At 41.7% G+C, this 16,931-nt stretch overlaps 1 protein-coding gene across 3 annotated transcripts in view; it reads right to left on the bottom strand.

Annotated features, from left to right (window-relative positions):
- Positions 1 to 9,617: 9,617 nt before the first annotated feature.
- REPS2 (RALBP1 associated Eps domain containing 2) overlaps positions 9,618 to 16,931 on the bottom strand; it is a 202,110-nt gene continuing 194,796 nt past the window's right edge. For all 3 annotated transcript variants that reach the window (XM_057719142.1, XM_057719141.1, XM_057719140.1), the window contains one exon: positions 9,618 to 10,501. In XM_057719142.1, the coding sequence (XP_057575125.1) occupies positions 10,433 to 10,501 (69 nt within the window). In that variant the 3' untranslated portion in view covers positions 9,618 to 10,432. The remainder of the gene's footprint in view (positions 10,502 to 16,931) is intronic.

Below are 16,931 nucleotides of genomic sequence, written 5' to 3' on the forward strand. Positions count from 1 at the left end.
ACCTTTCACATTTATTATAGATCCAGGACCCATATTGAAATAATTTGGGAGCATGGTAGGGATCCAGGTTCATTTTCTGCCATGTGGATATCCAACTGCTCCAGCGCCACTTACTGAAAAGACCATCCCCCCCCTGCCCCCCACACTGGATTATGATGGTGTCTTTATTGTAAATCAAGGGATCATATATGTGTGGATGTTTCTGGCCTCTCTATTCCATACCATTGATCTATTCATCTAACATGTGCAACAACGCCACATTCTCAATGATGTGACTTCCTAGTAAGTCTTGAAATCTAGTAGTGTAAGTCTTCCAATCTGTTCTTCTTTGAGATTATCTTGACTATTCATTGGGATGGACACTTAAAATTGGTGCACATATGTATGTATTGATGTTACGCCTCAATTAAAAATAACACAAAAGGGACTTTCTGGGGGTTAGGGAAGATGAGATATTGAGCCTCTCTCAAGAAATCAGAAATCTAGCCACACAGGAGCCTGTAAAGCAATAGTCTACAGCTGCCTTTCTAGACAAGGTATGCAAGCTCCAGTCTGTGACAGGCCCCGCCTACTGCTCTCCACCACTGAGGCAGATTGGCCAGCACCATCTCTCATCTTACTCTGGACCTGCTTCACTCATTTACCTTGCTGCTTGGACCCTCAAGGTGTTTGAACGAATGGACTACTCTAGCAGAGCCTGTTGCCATAGCTCTGGCCACGTGAAGAGGCGTTCCTGGAGATGAGAAGGCTGCAGAGCTCTGGATAACTGAGGGAGATGGAGGGACACCCAAGGGGCTCCTCCAGAACAGGTTTCTCAATATGGACACTAGTGAGACTTGAGGCCAGATCATTCTTGGTGGTGGGGGCTGTCCTGGGCACTGCAGGATGTTTAGCAGCACCCCTGGACCCCACTAGATGCTCTCCCAAGTTGTGGCAACCAAAAATGTTCCCAGACATTGCCAAACATTCCCTGGGGGCAGAGGCAGAATAGCACCCAGTTGAGAACTGCTGACCTAGACCCAGAGCACAAACAGGAAGGAGGAAGCGAGATGTGTAGGGGTTAGGAACATAGGCACACCCCCAGAGTTCCCATCTACCCACATTCCCTCAGTCAGCAGAACAACAGACCTACAAAGAGGGAGAGGAAGACACTGACAGAGAAAGAGTGGACGGTGCAGCAGGGAGCTGTGAGCAGGACAGAGGCTTCTCAAACTCCAAGGGGCATCTTCTGCGTAAAATATGAGAACAATGTCCCCTAGAGTTGTGAGACATGTGACCCTAGATATAAACTATTTAAAAGCTCCCATCTCCCTAAATACTCTATAAAATTCTGCCCCTTCCCCATTCCAGCCCATCCTCCATACACACACACACACACACACACACACACACACACACGCCTTGTGTTTTGGGGGGTGGGGGGGTGAGGGGAGGGACTAGATGGTCCTTCCATCAAACTAATGCCTAGGAAGTATATCAGGTGACTAGGATAAAAACATCAGTTCCTCCACCATCACCTCTGCCTCTCAGAATCTCTAGAAAGATCAAGATGCAGGCTCTCACCACACGTGGGTTGAGGTTCAAGCCAATTTCATTTGCATTTCAAAGGTCCTGCATCACAATTCTCTGTATCTGTCTTTAATTTGCTTTGCTTTCTCTTTATTTCATTCCCTGAACATTATCTTTCTTCCCCTTGGCTTTCCTTCAGGCTCATAGCTTTGATGAAGTCTAAGGCAGGGGTAGAGGCCTCTGCCCTGTTCCGCAATGATGTAACAAGGATGGGAGTGGTCCATGCAGGTACGAGAATAAGGGGTGCATTCTCAGCAGAAAATTTTAAAATACTAATAAAATTGACTAAAAGTCAGTCTGCTTTTATTATCAGCATGCACCAGCACTCCAAAATTGTTTGGACATTTGTCAGTGATAAAACACCCCTCCCCCCTGCCCCCAAATTCTTTTCATCTATGTTCTAAATGATTATTATGGTTGTTTTTTTAACATGTATATTTATATTTATAAATCATAAGCATAAGCAACATCAGCAAAGAACAAATATTGTACACACACATATGCACACACACACACATATAATATTTATGTCCTCTGCTGATGTTGCTTTTGCTTATGATGCTACAGGATACTCACAGGTGAACCTTGAAAATTTTACACAGTTTCTGTGCCAATTCCTTTTTTCTGCCAAATCTGCTAAGAGGGTTTCAGGGCAAATAAAGGAAGGTATATCTAGGTTACAATCTTATTTTCAAAGATACTTTTTATTCAGTGTTTGAAAGAAAAATGCAGTGAGGGGAAAACCACTCCAATACCTGCAAACACTAATGTTGGCACTTGCAGAACACCTCATATTTACAAAACAACATGGCAGGGCTCTCTGAACTTGCAGTTTGCTATAGAGATGTTTCTCCCCCAGGCTCAGGGATTTTTCAGAATTGTTAAATAAACTCAACTAAGAATTCTTAATCAAAAGGAATTGGATATTTCGGTTTCATTTCCAAACTCTTCATTTCTGTACTTTGATAAGCCTTCTTGCCAAAGAAAAAGGGGGCAGGGGGGCCTTGCACCTCTTGGTCACCTCAGGGCCCCTGATATCTCCTCCCCAGAAGAAAGAGTCGAGGACGGATAAAGTCTCACGTCATCCAGTAGGACTCCTGCCTACCAGGGTTTAGGCCCTTGTGTTCTGGGCTTTGGTCCTTTGTCCAAACACACGCCAAAAATGTAACAAATCAATCTAGCAGGCTTGGTTCATGCAAGAAACACTAGTTTACAATCTTCCAGTGAAGCATTTCCTTTCTAGAAGGTAGGAAAAAAATTGGGAGAACACATACCACTCCTTGAATAGCAGTGAAGTGACGGTCTTCACTGTGCTTAAATCTCAAAAGGTGCTGCAATTGCAGGGTGGTTTACGCCTTCCTGGGACATGCAAGGCCTTCTCTTTCAGCCTTGTGCCCGGCTCGGCCACTTCCTCCCTTCCACTCATTCCATTCAGAGGAGAATTCTTTTGCAGTTCCCAGAAGACAGCATGATCTTGCCTTAGCACACACAGCTCCCTCTGCCTGGAGCACCTTCTTCTTCGTTAACACCTATCCCCTCTTTTAAGACTTCCGTGAAGCCTTCCTGGATCACCACAGTCTGAATTAGATGCCCCTCCTGTGTGTTCTCAGAGCCACCTGGCTTTGTGCCTTCTGGCAGATGCTGTGCCCACCATAACTTTCTCTTCCTGAGCTCACAGCTAGACTACACGTCCCAGTCACCTGTGCAGTTAACTCTTGTCATATAAGCGAGTTCCAGGAGATGAAATATGCATAGAAGTGATGTGTGAAGAGCAACTGTATCCTCTCTACAGTTCTCTTTCCTCCACACACTGTCTAAAAGGAGTAAACTCTCTAGCCCTAGAGGAAGATGGCAGCACACATAGAATGGGGTCTGGGTCCCTACATAACCACAAAGAAAATGGCACAACTATGAATATCCACCCTAGACTATACATTGAGTGAGAAATAAACTTTCATTGCATCAAGCCACTGAACTCTCGGGGCTCTTTCTTATAGATAGCAGTTAGCCAGCTCTGACTAACACACCGTAGCACCCACCCCACACTGCCTTGCAAGTCATCTGGTCTCTGTGAGCTCCCTGAGGGAAGGGGTTTTTGTCCTACAGGTCTCATCTTGAGCTCCTAACATAGTGTTTGACACACACTAGGGGCACAATAAATATCTGTGGAAGGAAGGTCAGGAGAGGGAACAAACTCATGAATGGACACTGTAGCATAGCAGAAAGTCGGCCCTGGGAACATTTTTATCCTTTGCTCAGAATTAGCTGAGACCCTAGATGAGTCAGTTTTGCCTCTCTGTACCAGGGAGCTTGACTGTAAATTGCAAGATCAGTAGTTCAACTTTAGGGAGCAATCACTACCCCCTAGAGGACCTGTTAACAGGAAGATTGCCAGTCTGGGGTGGGTCCCAACAATCTGCATTTCTAGTAAGTTCCCTAATGATGCTGATACTGCTGGTCTGGGCATCAGACTTGAGAACCACTTCCCTAGATGATCTCAGAGCCCTGGGAAGGGTCAGGGCCTGGTGGTCTCCAGCAGCCAAGCTTATGAGCCAAATCATGGATGATTTTTCCAGAATTAGTTTGGCATTTGGAACTACTAGACGGAAAATATCCTATGTGTGGCCAATTTGCATTTACAATACAGAATAAAACCCCCACCTGATAGGAGACTGGTGGCTCCTAAAACCATTCAAGTTTTAAAGATAAGAAACTGCAACTGGGGAGCCAGATTACTTGGGTGGGATTTCAGGCCAACCCTCCCCGATCCCTCCCCTTCCCTTGCACTCTAAGTAAGGACATTATGATGAGAACATTTCTGAACACAAAGAGCACCAACAAGATGAGGCAAACAACTTGACCGCACATTAAGCCAAGTTTTCAAGTTCCATGGATCTTTAAAATGCACTGTGAGTTAGCCATGATACCCCAGGAATGCTGAGTGTCAACTGCACACAGATATTTAAGGACCCAGCTCAGATCACCAGGAGGTGAAAATAACCAGATCTCAGACTTTGATTTAATTGGGAAGACCTCCAACTCTTTTTCACGTCACTTGCATTAAATGCACAAGACCAAATGCAAACCACGAAATACTGACTGACACCAAGACACCACCAGAGCCACAATGTGTTATCAAACATTTATTTTTTCACATAGCACCCCAGTTTCACAGCATGTACATTTTCCAGAGGTGGAGATTCTTACCCTACATGTTCTCCACAGACTTTCCAACAAGTGTGAAAGAGAGGCAGTAAGGTTAGCTTGAGTCGACAAGTCACAATCCAAATATAGGACACCCTGTATTTATTTACGTTTAAGATCAACACACATAGAGTTCCCAATGCTTAGCACAAGAAAAAGACTCTGGCTGAGTAAAATACTAACATAACTTGTTAGCACATTATCATGAAAAGACAGAAGGCATCAAATATATACTTTGCTGTTCCTCATTTTACTATTCAATGTACCTGTATAGTGAAAAAATATACATTTTTACTTCCGAGGTTAAAATAGACCATCAGCTCATTATCTCTCCGGGCCCACAGCTACGAAGACTAAAATGGCTCTTCCCACCTCTGGCTCACTTGAACATCGGATTTGTGCTGAAGACAAAAAGAATGGCAGTGCTAAAGGAAAGGGTATACCCGGCTCCCAGGGTGGCTGCAGCGGAAGCCTTCACACAAGTTGCCTTCAAACAAAATAAAACCAACACAACTCAGTTGATCCAATCTCCATAAAAGGGGGTCCCTGCCTCACCTGTTCCATTCACGGGGCAGGGATCCCTGAAGGAGCTTTAGGATCCAGTCCTGATGTCCGACACCGTGCTTTATAACAGACTGGGACCAGAAGTTTCCCTACTGCAGCCCTCAAATTCCAGTTCTGGTCCACTTAACTTCCAGTGTCCTCTGGTCTTCAGAATCATAAACCACTTTCTCCAACCTCCCAAATTTATGAACCTGGCTTAATGAAAGACAGGAGAACCCCCAAAACACAAAACTAAACACTCCACAAGTACTGAGAGCAGAGCAAGACTTCTATCACTAGAACAAGTCCTGTTGATTGAAACCCTGTAATGCCTTTCAGAAAAGGTTCCTTTATCATCACGTATGTCACTAAATGTAGAAAAGAACAAGCCAAGCCTAAAAGTGACCATGCACCTGGGATGTCTCGCCCACATTCACAGATTGGCTGTTTCAGGGAACACTTGGTACGGCAACCTCTGAAAGCCTATTTTGGGGAGGGAAGCAGTGCGCAGAATCAGCTTGCGCTGCTTTTCATGTCTGGCCCTCTTGGCCTGCTGTTCTTACAGTTGCTCTTGCGAGGGTCACATAACCAGCTGCATTTCTCACTGCAAACAGCAAAGTGGGGAGGCTCACAGAGTAAGACTCTCAAAAACTGTTGTCGACGACTGATCTGTGGGTGTTGGTGGGCAGCCTCCCTTAGCCTGGGCCAAAGGGGAAGCAAGATATGCCACCTAGGGACTGCAAAAGCCCACATTCCGCCGCTTCTTACTAGGAATTTGAACCACACCGAGTCATGACGCAAAAAACTATAACAAAGCACCCCTAACTAAAGCGTAAATTCAAGTGATGCTTTGAAATCAGTTTCAAAAGGGTACATTTGAAACAGAGTAAACCAGTCGGAAAGAGAAACCAAAGTTACTAGAATGTTCTCTTCAGAGGAGAAAAAGACCTCTCAACTGAGATTTCATTTTGTTCACATTCATAATGTTCAAACCACAACCTACTGAGTCCTACCTGTCAGTAACATGGGAAGATCTGGTTGCTATGCTATTTGCAATTCTTTTTTCTTAATATTTTAAAAATCAAATTCCCTTAGTGATATCTTGTCAGGAGGTGTGATTCTAGCTTGTGCTGAACAAATGTTTTTAGCTCTAAGGTGTTATACTGAAATTGAGATCTTTCCAACTACTGTATTTGCAAATGTCTGTCTTAATTGCAAGAAAAACATCCATTCCAGATTATCTTCTAATTGACCTTCTAAGTACACATCTATCATTACCATGGTTGTGAGCTCATCTAAGAAATGGACAAATATCGTTTAGAAAGACTAGAAGCAAGTCACATATGAAAAGAAGGATGCTGTATGATAGTTTAGACATTACTAGGAAATCACAGAAACATTCATGTTTTTGATTACTCACCCTAAACTATGCTGAAATCGAATATTTGCAACCCAAGTAACCCAAGATATATTGAAGAAAAACTATTACTACATATTGAGTTCATTTCAATCACAGTAGTCTATTTTAAAAACAAATTCCCGTAAGGAATCCAGGAATGGAATTCATTCAAAGCAATAGCTGTCAAAAGTTCTGCCAAGAAACTCAGGGTAATTCACTGCATCATGAAAGGTGAGGTGTTCAGAAGAACAAATAGTTCAATCATATTCTTTCCCTTCACATTTTATTTTCTGCTTCAATCTGAGAGAAGTACTTAGATCTAAAACTCACTAAAACATGTTTTCGTATTTTAAGACTGATTAATTAAGGAAATAAAATTCAACATGGTAAACAGGAGAAACCCTTCTTATCTGTTTTTAGTAATGCTAGTGGCTGGAGGACTCAACTTAGAATCCACAGAATCCCAACTCTGCCACCAGCTCCCTCCTTCTATGAATTCTTGGACTAGGAACTGTGGTTTCTTAGGGCCTTGGTTTCCCCACAAGCAACTGCAGGATATGGAAATGGGTCTTCTCATCTCTGACATCCTACTGTGTAATGAGAAGAAAATGGGCACAGCTCCCAGCTAAGCTGCCTCCTCTCCCAACCAGACTGAAAGCACTTCTCTAGTATTTATAAAGCAGTCAGATCCCTCCAACTAAGGCAAATGTCTGCCTTCATTACAACACACTCCTCCATTCCAGGAATCTACCTTTGGGTTTGCTTCATGGCTACAGAACAGGGAGGTGGCCAAAGCAATAAGCTACGCACATACCAGAGACACTGGGGTACCTGAAAAGCTGGCCATCTACTCCTACTGTGCTTTCATCCTCGGGACTACAAGACTCCCGTGGAGGAAGAGCACTTAACAATAAGGTTATTAAACGCCCATGGATGGGGGCAACAACAACATTCTGTCCACAGATTTCTGCCCAACAAGCAGGTCTTATTCTTGAGTAGTTTTACAGAAGAGATATAATGGCGATACCAATAACCCAGCCTTCCTATACATCACATTAAAGGCTCACAGAAACATTATCAGGAGTTACAATCCTAAATTAAATGTACACATCCTGAGAAAACAGAGAAACTGAGGATGAGCACTAGTTAGGTAATAATGATGTTGTGTGTGTGTGTGTTTTTAATTTTTTTTTAAAATCCACTTCTAGGCAACTAAGAAACTGTGGTCACTATTAAGTCCAGTCAAAAAGGTGGGTTGTCAACTTGATGACTGGTGATGACCTAGAGGGGTGGGATAGGGAGGGTGGGAAGGGATATGGGGATATATGTATAAATACAGCTGATTCACTTTGTCGTACACCAGAAACCGGCACAACAGTGTAAAGCAACTATACTCCAATAAAGACCTGAAAAAAAAAAAAAAGGTGGGTTGTAGATATTACTGGTGTGGGCCTTAATGCAATGTCTATCTAAAAATATTGGTGAGACAAATGCATGAAAAGTGTTCAGTAAATAAATGTCTAAAATATGAAAGTAATAAAGAAATGTGTATTTAAAAAAAAATACTGGTGAGAGTATGCAATGCATGAGGCTTTGATTGTCCAATGCAAGTTTTTTCCTTTAATGAAAACCAAGCCAACTAAACAAAACCCCAATCTCCTAATTTGGCTCACTCTGGCCTTGGCTTGATGAGGGGAAAACATGTCAATATTTTAAAAATGCATAACACAAACTAACATTCTTTAGTTTATATGTCTGCTTAATGGCTATGAAGTGCTATCTGGAGTGTGTGCATATGTCCTGGAAGATTATGAGATAAAGTGCATATGCTAGTCTTTCCTGGATTGAATGAAACAAAAGGCAAACATGATGTGAAACGTCTGTGACAAGGACACTGTTGATAAAATGTGCTGCAGCCCCCAGATGTCAGAACATGTGAAAAGAGGTTATCTAAAAAATGTGCACTCACCCATTCATAATGTTAGGAAGGGTTTAAACTGACTCTGAACGCCTTCCACAGGGACAAGAAAGGCAGCCAAAAGGGAAGGAAAGGGAAACTGGAGAAATAGCTCAAGTCTTGTGATTTTCAAAATCCAAGCAATTCAGAATCCTTTAACATGCACAGAACAGAATCAACAATTTGTTTTTCTCTGGAAAAACATCATCTGTTTGAGCGTTTCTCTTCTGGCATTAAGCTATTGATAAAGCTTGCCAATGGAGTAAGGAAGCATTAAATAAACGCCTACGTCTTCTAAAAGTGGTCAACTCTATTGAAATCAAAGGCTTAGTCTCAAGTACTGCAAACCTATCCTAAACCACTTCAGAAAGGACCCTAGCACACCCCACCCTGCTATCCTAAGAATCGGTAAATTAGCAAAATGCACAAGAGACCACAATGCCTTGCCATCAGTCTTTTGAAGTGATGTTAAAGCTGGCGAGCCCCGATACCTGGGAGGGTCAGTCAATTCCCACTTTCAACTTGAGCTTGCAGGAGAAGCAGCAGCTATGTAAATTTCTACAGAATACTGGCTTCTGTGATTTGAGCTCACTGTTTTACATCACTTACACTGGAGTCGGTTGGGCGCATCTGAACTGCACATAAAGCAATCCTTTCCCAAGGGTATACTTCACAGAGAACAAAACAGTAATCTACCCAGTGTGAGGATCGGCTTTCTTTCATTATTTCTTCATACCCAATACACTCACGATCCAGGTTAAAATAACAAAGAGAAAAATAACTACCAGAGGTTGTTGGATTACTGGTAACAACCATTGCCCCTTCTTCCCTAGTTTAAATACCTACCTGGGTTCAAACAACAAATAGTTATCACTCCAAACAGTGTCATCAGCCTTTCACATTTGATGGGTGGTTGCCAAATTCATGCATTCACAGATCCGTTAACGCATGCAGGATAAAAGTAGAGATCTGGCAACTATTTATTTAATTTGATTGGGCAAGGTGGTTAGGGCAGATTGCTCTTGCCCAAGAAATCTACATGAAAGGGCTGAGTCATCTGGGTTGACAGCCTAGCTGGGCCAAGTTAAATAGATCACGGACAAAACTACTACTTTACAGAGGTGTAAAGACGGAATAAGTCTTTGCCATTCAATAGAAAACAATAGTTATGTATTATTTATAGCTAGATATAATATCAAGATGGCACTAGAGAAGCAATTTTTGGCATATAGTGGTGGAGGGCACAGCGCCAGTCTAAAGCTAATGCTTTTGTTTTCTTCTAGTTTTTGTTTTTATTATCATCATGCCAAAGACTATCCAGTTGGAATCACAATTATTCAGGAAACCAATGTACTGTATGTGATACACATAGGAAAATAAAACAAGCATCCTGAAGGTACTGGATTACAAGGTTTTGTACAAATCATAAATTCTTTAAATAAATAATGCTCTAAATTGTTTTTATTTGCTAGAAGATTGGTTTTTGGTAAGGAGCAACATCTAACACCTTGAGGAAGTACTTAAGAATGGGAGCTAAATGCCACTGATAGTTACAATTTCAAGTGTGATAATCAGTTGTATTTTTTCCACCACAGTAAAACGTACACGTGAAGCACAGGAGAAAAGGTGACATGGATTCTATTCCGCTGCTCAGAGCTTTGGACACAGTCTCAGATATCTATGACAGGCAGTTGTGTTGAAACATTCAAAGGAAAAATCTTGGCAGAAAAGGTCACCCACTGTTACTTGAATCTTGGGGGTCACAATACAGTGACTGGACGAAGTTGTTCCAATTGGTTTTCCAATGCAATTCGTTCCTGATGAACCTCCTGAGTTGTACAAAACAAAGAGAAGAGAGGGGTCATTTCCTGGGTTCATGCCTACTTCATCAGACATTAAATAGAAATTTTCTAACTGGATCCACAAGCATTTAAGTGCCATAGGACTCAAGGACAGGTGGAGCCGGAGGCATCACATTTAAAGGTGGTGACCAGACACAGGAGGCTTCACAATTTGTAGTCTCAACTCCTCTCTTAAGATGATGTAATGAAACTGATTGACCAACCCTCCCCGCCCCCCACGCCTAAATCTCACCCTCAGTTTTAACAGGATCAGTGGCTGGCACAGAATGATGTTAAAAATAAAAAGACTGATTGGAAGGCAGCAGAAAAGCAAAGGCAGACTCCTAACACTGAGATCGGGACTATGTTTCTAGTTGCAATCTTTTATTTCTAATCCAGCGCCATACTAGATCAGGACTGAGGGATGAGAAAGGGCACTTTGTCCTTCCACCAGAGTGTCATCCAGGCTCCTGCACAAAATACAGCTGAAGGTGTGACTTCTCGGCCAAAGGTACAAAAGAGGATCTGCAATCTGCTATTTGGGAATTCACACTTTGAGCCCTAAAGCAGACATATTGGCAGGGAGAGAAGGGGACACAGAGAGGCATTCTGAAGCAGAATCAGTCAGGGTGGGAGAAAGGTGGAGAAAGTGGTCAGGGAAGTTTTCTCAGAGCTGATGCTACTGAGCAGAGACTTGAATGAAGTGAGAGGTGAGCCACGTGAAGATGCAAGTGAAGGATATTCAGGAAGACAAAGTGGCAACAGCTAAGGCCCCAAAGGAGGGAACAAGCTTGGTGTGTCTGGTGAACCAAAAGGCCTGTGTGACCAGAGCAGAGGGGCCAATGAAGACCTTGGCAGGAGCTGAAGTCAGAGAGCTAGGCAGGGACCTTGTGGAGGAGTAAGGAGTGTGGATGCCAAAGTGTAGGGGTACAGCAATGAGGGCTTTGAATTAGGAAAGGCATGCAGCCTAATTTAGAATTCAGAATTTCCACTCTGGCTACTGTGTAGACAATGGATTGTAGCAGGACAAGAGTGGGAGCAGGGAGCAGGTGGGAGGTTACTGCATGGAACCAGATGAGAAATGAAAATGGCTAAGATCAAGGTAGCAGCCATAAAGACAGAGAGAAGGAGATGAATTCTGGACATAATTTAAATCTAGGACTAACAGGACATGCTGATGAAACTGATGTAGGAAAGAAGGAAGGGGGTTTGGGATTGAGCAAGTGGGTGGCTGGTAGTGGGGTATTAATTGAGAACAAGAAGACTGGATGAGAAATGGGCATTTCAAGGATAGGGTTGGGAATGAAGCGTCTGAAATGTGTATCAGATATATTAGGAGAAAAGTTGAGTAAGCAGTTGTAAATGCATGTCTAGAGCTTAGAAGAAAGAGAAGCAGGGCTTGAGACAAATTTATGAGGTTGGATGGCCTTCAAAGCCATAGGATTATGTAACATCACCCAGCAAAATCATATAGATGGAGGTTGCAGCTAAAGATGCAACTGAACATATGTACCAAACTCATTCCCTACGGAAACGCTACTAAATCAATTTTTTTAATTGGTCATAGACACACAAGGACAGGCAAGACAAAAGGGAAGAGATGATAGGAATAAAACTGGTAAGCTGGAAGACAAAACGATGAATGGTGAATGAGTTAGCGAATCCAAGAAAAATAAATGTGGGGATTCTCCCAGTTGCTGAATTATACATTATGGAACTGGAGAAAATAACCACAGGGTGGATTCAGGGATAAACTGGACCCACTGTGAGATGGACCTGAGCTACAACTCCACCGATCACCTGACTTCCATAAGCTCCTACTCTAACTGGTTGGTGGATCATATTGATATTTTGGGTCTCCTGGAATGAGTGTCAGTTCAGAGCCCGTGTCCAGTAATCCCCCCCAAATCTGTTGAGTCTCTTTTCCACAATGCACAGTCACAGTGGTAAATGGGCACAAGGCCCTTTGGGAAAGGCTGAGAGAAAGATTAACAACATGAACTTCTGGCTGGAGAATGGTATCTTTCCTGAAGGTGATGCAGATGGCCCTTTTATTCAAGGGTTCTATAGCTGTAAACTGACTTAGTCTGGGAGCTGATTGAGAGGCCAAGGCTAGACCTCTGCTTGATGATTCTTCAGACTTCTGTTTGCTAGACCTAGAACTTTTTCACTTCTACAGATCAAGTAAAGAAAAGTGAATTGCAAGCTAAATAAGCATGGGGATAAAACAAGAACAAATCTGATTTTACATAGAAGAATCCCTGAAAGACTCAAATTGGCAGCACCAGATACCTATGAAAGTGGGAGTGAAAGAGGGGAAGAGAACTGGCTTAAATAAGTGTTGCTTAGAAGTCTGCTTCAAGCTGACTTTGAAGTAATTAGACCTAAACCAGGTCTTCCCTCCATGCAGGAGACCATGAGAGTCTCCTCCCTGAGGACTCCAACCAGACCAAGAGGAAAGAGCCAGTGACACTGTCTTTGGGGGTTCCCCAACTCTACAGCTCAGCCAAACTGGGGGAGAATGAAGCTCAAAGTTGACAAGCCCCACAACAGGCTATGAACTTGCAATCTGCATTCTCTTCCTCCTCCTAAATATAAGCAGAGAAGGACATCGGATATTGAAGGAAAGTATCTAATGAGAAGTATATACAACAAAGTTAAAAAGCAAGTATTGAGGAAGAAGAAAAACTACCATTAAGAGAAGATATTACAACAATGAAATAAGAATAGGATGCCATCAAAAAGAAACAGAGAACAAAAAAAAATGAACAAACTCTTTTGTGTGCTGAGTACTATTTCATTGCACTCAGTTTATCCATTCAACCTTCAAAGGACATTTGAGTTGTTTCCAGGTTTCGGCTATCACATAAAACTGCTATGAATATTTGTGTACAGGTTTTTGAGTGAACATAACTTCATTTCACTAAGGTTGATACCCAGGAGTGGAACTGCTGGATCACATGGTTAAGTATATATATAACTTCATAAGAAACTGCCAAAAGATTTTTCAGAGTGGGGTACCATTAGGCATTCTCACCACCAATTCATGAGGCTTCCAGCTGCCAGCACTTGATGCTGTCACTGTGTATAGTGGTCTGTGATCATGGTTTCAATTTGCATTTGCCTAATGGCTAACAATAATGAATATCTTCTCACATGTTTATTTGCCATCCTTATATCCTCTTTGGTGAACTGTCTATTCAAGTCCTTTGCCCATTTTAAAATTGAGCTGGTTGAGTTTTGAGAGTTCTTATTACTGAGTTTTGAGAGTTCTTTATATAATCTGGACACCAGTCCTTTGTCAAATACGTGGGCTGCAAATATTTTCTCCCCGTCTTTAGCTTGTCTGTTTAATTCTCTTGACAGTGTTTTTGGCAGAGTAAAAGTTTTTAATTTTGATAAAGTCCAATTTATTGATTTTTTTTTCTGTTATAGATTATGCTTTTGGCATCATTTCTAACCCCAGGTCACAAAAACTTTTTCCTATGTTTTCTCCTACAGGTATTATACCTTTATGTTTTACATTTGCACCTACGACCTTTATATCAGGAGTGACATTTTCAATCAAGGTTCACTTTTTTACAGATGGCTGACCAATTGTTATAAAATAAATTGCTGAAAAGACCATCCTCTCCTCAATGAATTGATTTCGTACCTTTGTCAAGAATCAAATGCCGATATTCACGTGGTCTACTTTAGGACTCTGAATCCTGTTCCACTGATCTATTATCAATCCCACACTGTCTTGATTACTGAAGCTTGATACTAAAAGTGATTCCTCCACCTTTGTTCTTCTTTTTCAAATTTGTTTTAGCTATTCTAGTTCCTTGGCCCTTAAATATAAATTATGGGATTATCTGGTCAATATCTACAAAACATCCTGCTGGGATTTTGATTGGTTGCAATGAATCTACAGATCACTTTGGAGAAAAATAGTATCACTACTATGTTGAGTCTTTCAATCCACAAACAGCATATGTCTTTCCATGTATTTAGATCTTCTTGGATTTCTTTTAGCAGCATTTTGTAGTTTTCAGTATATAGAGCCTGTATTTTCTGATGAATTTATACTTAAGTATTTCATTTGGGGGAGGGGGCAAGCTACTGTAGATGGTATTGTTTTTCAAATTTCTGTGACCAGTTGCTCATTTCTTGTATATAGGAATATAATGATATTCATTGCTTTCTGTGTGACCTTATGTTCTGTGACCATCATAAACTCAATTAGAAAATGAAATTTTAAGAAACAATTCAATTTGCAATAGTGTCACCAAAAAAAATGGGAATAAACTTAACAAAAGATACACAATATTTAGACACTCAGAACCACTGAGAGGAATGTTTTCTAAAGTCTAAACAATTACAGAGAGAATCCTGAAAAATTTATACTACCTGATTTTGAAACTTACAGAAATCAAGACTGTGTAGTACCAGTATAAAGATCGACAAATAGGTTAATAGAATGGAATAAGAACCCATAAATAAATCACACTTATACAGTCATTAGATTTTTGACAAAGGTACCAGAGTAATCCAAGGAGGAAAAGAAACTCTTTTCTACAAATAGTGCTAGATTAATGAGATACTGATATGGGAAAAAATGAACCTTGACCCTAAGCTCACAGCATACATAAAACTTAATTCAAAATGGATCACAGATACTGATACAGCCACTATGGAAAACACTATGGAAAACACTATGGAAGTTCATTTAAAAAATTAAAAATAGAACTAACAGGAGTGATGTCAGCAGCATGGCTGAATAAGACATCCCTCATCCATGTCCCCCTGCCAACAACAATTTAGCATCCATTCACAGACAAAGTGCCTTTGTGGGAGATATGGGATCCAGCACCATATACCAAAGGACACAGGAGGAGTCTCATCCTGCCATGTGTCATATAATAGGCACAAAGACCTCAGTTCCGGCTCCAAACCCAGCAGGGGCCCGTGAAGCAGCTCTAGCCCCTCTTGGCCATACTCCAGGAGACCCTGGAAAACACTGTTTTAGACAATCACCCACAGATGAAAGAGCCTTTGTGGAAGTCCAAGTTTCAAGCAGAGAAGTTCCAGCATAATGTTAGAGAAAAATAATACAAGTCTGGATGCACTGGGGAGGGTAAGAAGAACTGTTTGACTACTCACATCACCTTTCCCTAAGGCAGCACAGCTTAGGACTAAAAAAGATCTTGGCCCATGATTTTCCCATGGGGGAAGGAAGAGTGCATATGTGAGCCCCCAGTTTCCTCAGCTGTGTGGGACACTGTCAAAGAGGCTCCTTCCTCTCTCACCCCATCCAGAGTACTAAATTGTGAACTGCATGACCAGGGGTGAGGAGGGGAAAGAGGCTGGGAGAGTGGCAGATAGGACTCTCAAAGGGGATTAAAGGAACATGGATCCTACTAAATGTGTCATGGGACTCCATCAAGAAGCCCACCCATAAGCCTCTGGGGACCCTCCAACTGGCCATGAGGCACTCTCAGCACTGTATGGGCCTTAGACCCACCACCAACCTGTGGCCAGCTCCTAGTTCACATTCCTGATGGCAGCAGCACAAGTGAGTGAGCACATGCAGAAAGCCTTGCCGGCTCAAATCTGTGCACCATGGGAGACCAGAAATTTAAGCTGTAGTGCTATCTTTGGCAAAACAAAAGGGAGGCTGTCAGGACTTGGCCTGGTGTTTTGCAGGATCAGAATAAGGCATACAAGCTTAAGAATTCTGCTACAAGAAGGAAACAGAAATGTTGAGAAAGTGCATCCATAGAAGATATGAAAAATTCTCAGAATCTCTAACAGTGCTGATAGAAAGTATTTCTCTCCTGAAGGCAGTTAGTAAAGACTGGAGGAGGTGACTGCTACTTCAAATGTGAAGACAGCAACACAAAACTTCAAGGAAACATGACACCACCAAAGAATTACAATAGTCTTCCAGTAATCAGTCCCAAAGACATGGAGATCTATAATTTACCCAATAAAGAATTTTAAATGGCTATTTCGAGGAAACTCAATGTGCTGCAAGAAAACACAGAAAGACAAGTCAATTAAATCAGGAAAACTACAATACATGAATCAAATGAGAAGTTTAACAAAGAGATAGAAATCATAAAAAAGAACCACACAGAAATTCTGGAGCTGAAGAATACAATGAATGAAATTAACAATATAATAGAGAATATCAACATCAGAATGGATCAAGCAGAAGAAAGAATCTGATACAGAAGACAGGGATTTTGAAACTATCCAGTCTGAGGAAAACAACCAAAAAAAAAAAAAAGAATTTAAAAGAGTGAAGAAAAGTACCTGATCTATAGGATGTCATCAAAAGAAATAATTTGTGCATTATTAGAGTTCCTGAAGTTGAAGAGAAAGAGAAGAGGGCAGAAAGCTTATTTGAAGGAATAATGGCTGAGAACTTCCC

The sequence above is a fragment of the Hippopotamus amphibius genome, chromosome X, assembly GCF_030028045.1.
Source record: "Hippopotamus amphibius kiboko isolate mHipAmp2 chromosome X, mHipAmp2.hap2, whole genome shotgun sequence".
In the NCBI taxonomy this organism is placed as follows: domain Eukaryota; kingdom Metazoa; phylum Chordata; class Mammalia; order Artiodactyla; family Hippopotamidae; genus Hippopotamus; species Hippopotamus amphibius.